General features: G+C 34.1%; 1 protein-coding gene across 1 annotated transcript in view; it reads left to right on the top strand.

The window, feature by feature from the left end:
* SMARCC1 (SWI/SNF related, matrix associated, actin dependent regulator of chromatin subfamily c member 1) overlaps positions 1-9258 on the top strand; it is a 130202-nt gene that overhangs the window by 25653 nt on the left and 95291 nt on the right. Inside the window, exons 4-7 of the mRNA XM_011375447.1 lie at positions 1007-1088; positions 2153-2245; positions 4555-4624; positions 6609-6678. Of these exons, the coding sequence (XP_011373749.1) occupies positions 1007-1088; positions 2153-2245; positions 4555-4624; positions 6609-6678 (315 nt within the window). The remainder of the gene's footprint in view (positions 1-1006; positions 1089-2152; positions 2246-4554; positions 4625-6608; positions 6679-9258) is intronic.

Below are 9258 nucleotides of genomic sequence, written 5' to 3'. Positions count from 1 at the left end.
TGAGTGGGCCGTGACATCCTAGAAAGGCTGCAGAGTTTAGAAAGGTTGGAGGTGTGGGGAAGCATCTCCAGGGTAAAACAGAATGATGTGAGAGGTAAGAGAATGGGCTCTGGACTCGCACTACCTAATCCTAGCTGGTACATCGTAGTAATGATTGAAAACATATAACCATAGTTAATAATTATTGATTAGTTACTAAAGCATAAACACTATACTAAGCTCTTAGCATGTATATCTCATGTAACCTTCATAAAAACCCATAATGGGCCATTGTATTCATGAAGAAATTGATCCTTGGATTAGTAAATCACTCAAGACTACACAAATGGGGTCAAGATCAGAACCCAGTGCAGTTTGACTCCACAGCCCACACACTCTTCTCCCTGGAATTAAAATGGAGTAAAAGCAAAGTAAGTATTGAATAAAAAATATGGGTAAAGCATTCAAATTTGTAAAGATTTGACCATATGAAAATGACTAAAAATAGATGAAGACAACACCAGAATGTTACGCTTGGGTACTTGAGTAAAGAGACATTAGGGAAGGAGTTTAAGTAGAGATAAAAACATGAATTTTACCACATTTAGGACAATAGTAATTTCAAAGAGGACAATAGTAATTTCTATTACTCACTTGAATTTGAGCAAATGGCCTTTAAGCATATGTAAAGCAGGTAAACTTTATACTTGAATGGTATAGTAGTTCACTGCCTTCGTGTCCGTGGACTACTTTTCTACAGGATGCAGAATATCTTAGATTTAAGAGAAACGGATATTTCATGGAACAGGTTCTTCATTTTGACTGGAGTGGATAGTAATGTCATAAAATGTAATTCTTTTAGGTATTGATACGTGCTTTATACTACTGAGAGAATACCCTTACACTCTGTAGAGTGCTATTGTAAATTTCACATCTTTCCAATTCATTTGCATTTTATGCTAAAAGCAAGTTTTCAGTTTTGTTTCATATGGGACACAAATTAACTAATGATTTTCTTTTCCTTTAGGCGGAGGTTTGATCTACAGAATCCATCCCGAATGGATCGTAATGTTGAGATGTTTATGAACATTGAAAAAACATTGGTGCAGGTAACTCAGAAGGTCAAATTATTACACATTTTTCTTCCTTGAATATACTTTCAGTTCTAAGATTGGCTTCATTCGCGTGCCAAAAAAATCAAAGAAAAAAATTTTCTGCAGTCTGTTATTTTTATGGGTTTGGGAGGGATTAGATCTATAAAGTATGACAAAACTTGTCATGTATAGAATATTGATCTGGTGATATAATCTTTGATTTTGTTCTTTATTAATTTCACTTAACTCATTATTTGAACCTTTCGTAGTTAATATAAATACTCTCTCATCCTACTGGTCACTTGTTTATACACTCATTGTCCGTGGATTTGTTTCCTAATTATACCATAAATATGGTTCTTATTTCCCCAACTAGATTATAAACTGGAGGAGAGAATACTTAATTTCTTTCTTTCCTAGTACTTTTATTAATTAGTAAATTTATAATGATCATTGAATTAACCTTCCTGGGGAAGGGCAACTGGCAGAAATTTAGCTAGGTAAATTGTCTCATGGACTATTAACTAGAGAAGTTACTGAGTTTTTTGTTGTTGATTGATTTTTGATGATAGTTTAGGGAGTTAATATGCATTTTTAAAATCACTGCTATGTGTAAGATTAGAAATGGGAAGAAAAAAGAGCTATAATCTATAGCCTTTATATTTTAAGTAAATTACATGTTGAGCCAAAATGAGCACACCTCCCTCTACCCAATAAAAGGTGTAGGTAAAAACATTACATTTGACCTAGGTTGTTAAGTTCAGGTAAAATTGTCTAGGAGGATTAATATGTCAGTATGGTACCTTAATGAAAAAGGTGATGGATTTCTTTAGGTCTCAGTTCTTGACATTTTTTTGTCCAGGTGTACTTATTGCAGAGAAGGAATATGGAGATGTCATTAAGTAGTCTGCTGAACACCTAGTTTTATATTAAAATTAGACTTTCACATTCTAGACTAAAGTACATCTTCCCATTTTAAGCAAGGCTGAATGCCAACTTTTGCTATTAGGATGATGCATAAATAATGTGCCATTATTTCAAAACCAAGAGAATTTCAAAATCTGTTCGTTCTTCCTCAGAGCAACTGCCTGACCAGACCCAACATCTACCTCATTCCAGACATTGATCTGAAGTTGGCTAACAAATTGAAAGATATCATCAAACGACATCAGGTAATAGACATGATCACTTCAGAACATCTTATGAATGTCAACCATAGTATCTTTTGATTTCTGTTTCTGTCTGCATTAAATGAAAGTTTTCTCTCTGGGTTCTTACAGTATCAGATTTTTTTCTCTCCATTCACCTTCAGTTCTTAGCCTAGAGTAATGTTTTTCCCTAGCATTATTGAGATATAACTGACACGTAACATTGTGTAAGTTTAAGGGGTATGATGTGATGATTTGATACATGTAGGTATCCTAGAGAAGTATTTAATAAAGTGATGTGGAGCCATCACAGTGTATTCTGCATTGCTATGATAATGAAATCAAACAGAATGAGAGTTGGTGACATAACCGTTGATACGAAGAGATCAAATATTACCAAATAAACCTGGTCCCCCCTTCATTATATGTATTGTATTTATATTTGTGGCTTTAAAAAAATGACGGGGAAATTCTGTTTTTCCTATAAGCTTACTTTGTCTTGATTCACATGTATCATTGCTAATTTCTAACACCTTCACCTCCTTCCTGTAACTTCATTTTAGGATGAGACCTTAGGTATTTACTGCCCGTAGGTTTGTGACCACATGTGGCTAAACCGTAAGCAGACTCATGTTATGGTAAACTAGTCGAGGAGACCCAGGTAGAAAATAAATTTCCGAAACAATGTCACTTGAGTGACAAAGTTTTACCAATCCTTAGGATTAATTGAGAAACCTCATTAAATATCTGTTTTCTGCTGCAAGGGAGATTGCCAGTTGAATTGTTTTAGCATTTAGTAAAATATTTTCCAAGTTCTTGAAACAAAGGTTTCTAACGCTGCTTACAGTTGGAGACTTAGTACAGTTTTATATATTTATCTATGTAAAAACATCCCTACCAAAGAGAAAGGTGATACAATTGTGTTGTCAAATCAGGCAGTGTGAAGTCCAGTTACTAGCATTACGATTTTGAACAAGTCACTTAACCTTTTCTCTTAACCCCCTTTGGGGCTGTTTATTGGAGTGGCTGTTAAGTGTAGCTTTATTCCACGTGGAAAAATAGAGGGCAAAAATGGAACAAATTAACCAACTGGTGATTGCGTTCAAGCTGAAATCACCTACTCTTACTGCTACCAAATGATCCTGGAAAAAGTTTATATATTTTCCTACAGTTTTACTGAACATTCAATTGTCATAGTTCTTAGGAAATCTGACTTACTAATTGTTTTCTGGGGAGAACTTCCAGAGGGATATAAAGATCTTCTGGTTGCATAGACTCTTAGGCTTCGAAGAGACCTTAAGAGCTAAGAATCAATGTTATTGAATACTTGTGATCAGACATTTGCTCAGGCATTGAAAATGTATTAATAACTCCATTGGTTGAGCACTATTCTTAGCTCATTGCATCTTTAACTTAGTCCTAACAAAATTCTTGCGAAAAAGATATTATTACTGTATTTCACAGAAGACATCAAAGTACAGAAAACTTAGATATTTGTCCCATATCAGGCAAATAACAAATGGTAGAGCCGAGTTCAAACCCATGCCAGTCTGATGGACTCCAGGAGGCCAGAGTCTTAAATATTAAATACTGTGCCCTCCTGACTGTCACCTCACACTCATTAGTTGTTGCCATCCCCTTTCTAGCCTCTCCTGTGGCCGTTCAAAAGCGTGCTCAAACCCATCTAATGATTGAGAATTCCTTACCATATTTGGTAGCCCTAAATTTTAGAATTTTAGAATTTCCTTCCAGTTAAAAATAGCATTATTATGTTTTTCTGATTGTAATAATACTCATTGTCAAAGACAAAATTCAGGAAATTTTGTTCAGGTGCTACTTGCACCTGATTTTAAGATTTCTCATTATTGTTATGGTCTCTAGAATGAGCGCTTTTGTGTCTAAATGTTTTCCAAGTCATGTCGTAGACTGCACGCCATATTCTAGCTGTGGCCTGGCTAAACTTGACTTTAGCATTTATATCATTCACTTTACTGGTGTTGCCTTAAAACAACAGTAGCGTATATACCTGCTTGAGCCAAGTCAGTGTCCATCCTGTATATAGATTTTAAGTTATAATTTTAAGAGAGATATAGAGAATTAGCTAAGATATACTCATATTATTTTTTCTATACAGCAATATACACTGTATAGTCTATTTTTGTTGTTAATCATCATCTCTTTTCTTGACTAATAAAAACGTTATAGTCTTAACATTTTTAAAATATAGTAAGTAAAATAACGTCTTTATAATTTTTAGGCATTTGACATCTGGCATCTCATAGTCTGTTGGCCACATGCTTTATTTTTACGTTATTCGTTCATTTGCTTTTCAGGGGACATTTACTGATGAGAAGTCAAAAGCTTCCCACCACATTTATCCATATCCTTCCTCACAAGAGGATGGTAAGTTAGTTTTTCATTGTGAACCAATAAACTCATACTTCAGTAGATTTTAAGTTACATCAGCAAAGGTTTAAACAATATAACCAGCTTGTTTTAGAAAGACTTTCAGATATTAAATAAGTTCTACAGATTATTTAAATTTATAATTTTCTGGTTTTTTTTTTTTTTTTCTTTGCTGAATTGGGCTAAGCAACCATTCTGTGATATCCAACTTTCTAATCATTAGACTTATTTATTTGTTGGTAATTGTTACCTGGGTGTGAAGTCTAGGCACCCTGTATTTACTTTGTTAATGTTCGCAGCATCTTTTGTGTTCTGAAAATTAAGAGACATGGAAGATAGAAGAAGAACATTCCTGGAGAAGATCGGCTTACTGGGTGTCTACCCAGGGTGTCTCAGAACTATGTTAGTTTGGTGCATTTTATAGTGGTTCAGATTCTGATCTTCAACCTTGTCCTGAGAGTTTATTTTGTCAGTAGCCAGAGTTCATTAGACCTGTGGAAACTGGTTTGTGCTAACCATTCTTTCAAAGGTTGGAAAGTTGGGAAACAACATGAATTATTAATTCACCAAATTAATTAGTTCAGGTTGAGAAATAAATGTCATGTAGGGATCAAGTATTCTGGTAAGCACAACATATCCTCATAGGACATCTGTAAAAAAAAGCCAAATTATATCAAAATTGAGTTGCTAATTACCCCACACTTAGGTTTTTTTCCCTGACCAGTGCATTGTGCTGGAAGACAGTGACAAAGATTACCAGACAATTTCTGTATGCTTAAAAATTAAATATATATTGCCAAATAATCCATGGGTCAAAGAAGAAATGACAATGGAAATGAGTAATCTTGGGATCTGAATAATTATAAAATGAATAATAAAATATAAGAACATTAAATTTCATAGGCCACAGCTGATGCTATATCTAGAGGGGAATTTATATATTTAAATATGTATATTTGGAAAGAAGAAAGACTGAAAATCAGTGGTCCACACATCCTCAAGAAATTAGAAAAATAATATCAAATTAGGGCTACAGAAAGAAAGTAAATAAGAGCAAAAATTAATGAATTACAAAATATACAATAGCAAAGTGCTCAGTGGTGTCAGAAATGGTTCTTAGAAAAGACTAATAAGGCTATTAGAATCATGCTGTCAAGAGTGGAAAGAGGACATTACTACAGATTCTACAGATATCGAAAACAATTATAAGTGGTTAAGTTGGATGGTTTGATTCATTGGTTAGTTGCTCACTTTTGTGTTTGGTGGCACATCTGAGAAACCATTGCCTATCCAGTCATGAAGTTTTACACTTATCTTTTCTTCTAAGAAGTGTATAGTTTTAGCGGTTGCAGTTAAGTCTTTCATCATTAGTTTTGATAGCGGAAAGTTTGATTTTATTTGTAACAGTTATAAATTTATCTCTGTGATTATTATGCTTTTAAAAAGTAAGAAACCTCTTTTCACTGTGGTTTCTCAGATTTTATCTGGTTAGGTAGTAGCAGCTTGTGTCCACTAGATGGGAGTGGTGGATAGCTGTGTATGTTAGAATACTGATTCTGTTGCTGGCTAACTCATAAGATTTCTCTAAATGCTGGTGTAAATGTTTAGGCTGTGAATATATATATATTTTTTTAATTGCCTTTTACAAGAGAGTTGAAATGCAGTTGTTCTATCTTAGCTACTTAGTAATTCCTTCTTCGTGTTTTTTCCCTTTGTTTGATACAGCCTAGTTTACTACTTACTGATGCTTGGTATTGCTGTCGTTAGGAGATAGCATTTAAATTTAAATTTTAATATAATGAAGTTTTTTTTTAAAATATAAAACTTACCTTTAAAATATGGTAGATAACATTCAAATATGAGAAAACATTTTTGGGGAGACCTCTTAGCAAACCAGAAATTCTCAGTAAAAATTAGGTCTTAATAATAGTTGTTTTTTTTTTTGTCAGTTTGACTAAAGATTTTTCTTTTTCCCTTTCAGAAGAGTGGTTGCGACCTGTGATGAGAAAAGACAAGCAGATGTTAGTGCATTGGGGGTTTTACCCAGACAGGTAACGTTGATGTGTCCTGAGATATGATATCAAGATTTTTGCCAATGCAAGCCAGGGTTACTTGTATGTATAGTTTTATTTTATGAATAGTGACAACTTTGGTGATTAGTTATAGTCATTGATCTTACTCTTATGAGACTTTTGACTGTTTTCTTATTTAAGTTATGGAATTCTCATGAAGTCACATGACTTTAACTCATTTCCTGTTTAGAAAAAAAATATGTAGCTCGCTGCCAGCGTTAGTTTTAATTTTACATAAACACACTCTTTGAGGCTGAAGCAAATCTGACTGGATTTCAAGATAAAAATAAAATATAAAAACTGTTCTTGGAGTTATTTCTAAACAACTTGTGTCTAATCCTAATGTAACAGAAATGTGTACATAAATTGGAGTCATCAAACGAATCTTCAGCTAACAACTGTTCAAGGACGATGTTAACATTTGGCTTAGGAATGCTACATTTTCTAGGATTTGACATTTTTAGTGATTGAGAATTACTATATTTTGTAAATAGAAATACCACTACTAAAAACAATGCTATAAATAGTCATTGGTTTCCATTGACTGTATTATACTAGAGCAATGCGAAAACAATAATAACGAGCTATTTCGTGGCAGACTTTGGGGGAGAGGTCAGGACTGTAATCCACAAGTTAACTTGAGGTAAATGCTGGCAAAATGGGAAATGAGTTAATAAACTGATATGTTTGCTGCGCTTACCAAAATAGTTTTTTAGTATGGTATTAGACTGTTAATTTAGATTTGTTTCCTTCAAGAAATGAATTTCTCTTCTTGGTATTTTATGACGTTATATTTGTGTTTTCAAAAACTACTCATGCCATACTATTAAGGATGAAATTATTTCATGTCTAAAATAAATTTCTATTCTTGACAAATTTATTTCCCTAGTGGTGGGATATTTTTTATGTATCATAACTCATGCTATGTGTCAGTATCTAAATATGAATAAAGAATATTATAGATAAGAGCTAGATGTTAGTGAAAGTGGTGGTCCTTGTTTAATGTTATGCCCACGTAGTTGGGAATACGGATAAGCTTCCACGTGCACATCCTCTTAAACCTGCAGGAGAGCTGCTCAGGTGTTTAGTTCACTATGGTCTTGAGGTAGGCATTCTCCCCACTCTGGGTTTTTCACGTCAGACCATGGTCTTCTTTCACCTATACCCACATCCACTTCTAGCCTTCCTATATTAAGGGAAGTAAATCCCAAACATTTTAATATTTCAATAATATTTTAATTTGTATTTCTAAAAGCTAAAGAAAAAAGTTAGCAAAATTTCACAATATCAAATATTATCACATAAGTGATATTTGGTTGATTGATATTCGTTAGAATTCAGCCGCATCTTGTGCTTAGCTTCCAAAGTATTTTTCAATTTATAGCTCCTTCCACCCCCGCCCGCCCTCCAGCAAATGTATTATTTAAGGAAGCAGGTTGTCTTACAGTTTACCACAGTGTAGGGTTTTTATGGCGTCACTGTGGTGTATTTGAACATGTTTCTCTGTTCTCTGTATTTCCTTTAAATTGGTGATTGGATCTAGAGTTGATCAGAATCCATTTCAGTTTAGTGAAAGAACAAGTTTTGCTTCGGTATGTGTTCATCATGAGATACAGAATGTCTGTGTGTTGTTTTTAAGTTAACCTATTTGAATAACTATTTTCCATGTAAATATATTTTTTAAAGAAAGAAATATGTCCTTAGATACGTTCAAAATTTTAAGAACATACGCACAATCCTTTTACAGTTTGAATTAATTAGAACCAAATCAAGTCATCTTGCTAATCAACCTCTTCTCCCATCCAAGTGCTAACCAGGCCTGACCCTGTTAGCTTCTGAGATCAGACGAGATTGAGCGCGTTCAGGGTGGTATGGCTGTAGACGAATCAACCTCTTCTGAACCATAATTGACTACTTTAAATGAACTAACAGGTTTTTTAATAATAACATTTAAATAAATGCTTTTTATGAAATGTTTGTAGTCTTGAGCCTTCATGTAGTCCTTGGCACTATTAAAACAAACCTTTCAATATTATAGGAAATCAGTTTGCCTTTTAAAACTTTTAGATGGAGACTCAAATTTATGACGACAAGCTATGTAAGTAAAGAGTTGAAATAAACTTTATAACAGTACATTATAAGATGGGTTAGCCTGTTCACTACCAGCCTTTTCTTTATGTATCAGGTAAGATGTAGTGGCTAGCTCAGGTCTTTTCGAGGGGCCTCGTTAGTTCATTTTTAAAACTGTAGTTTGTGCCTTCACTTTTACCTATGTTACATTTTCTACTCAAAACTTTTAAAGACTATAAGGTTACCTGTTTTTTCTTCCCATTGGAATCTTTACCTGGGATAGTTAGTTAATTGGCAGAGGACTGTTTCACCCAGCTCATGTTTAAGTGTTCCTAGCACACATACCAGAGCGCTGTTAAGACACATGGAGCTATGCTTGTTCCAGATGCTTTTGCACCGATGTCTGCGTAGCGGCTGCAGGAACCACGGCTTGTTGCCATACTTGTATCTCACTTGGACATCACTATTGGCCAGTAGCATTGACCAGGT

The sequence above is a fragment of the Pteropus vampyrus genome, unplaced genomic scaffold (assembly GCF_000151845.1).
Source record: "Pteropus vampyrus isolate Shadow unplaced genomic scaffold, Pvam_2.0 Scaffold271, whole genome shotgun sequence".
NCBI classification, from domain to species: Eukaryota; Metazoa; Chordata; class Mammalia; order Chiroptera; family Pteropodidae; genus Pteropus; species Pteropus vampyrus.
Note: the sequence above shows the minus strand (reverse complement) of the source record. Positions and strands in the feature narration are given on the sequence as shown.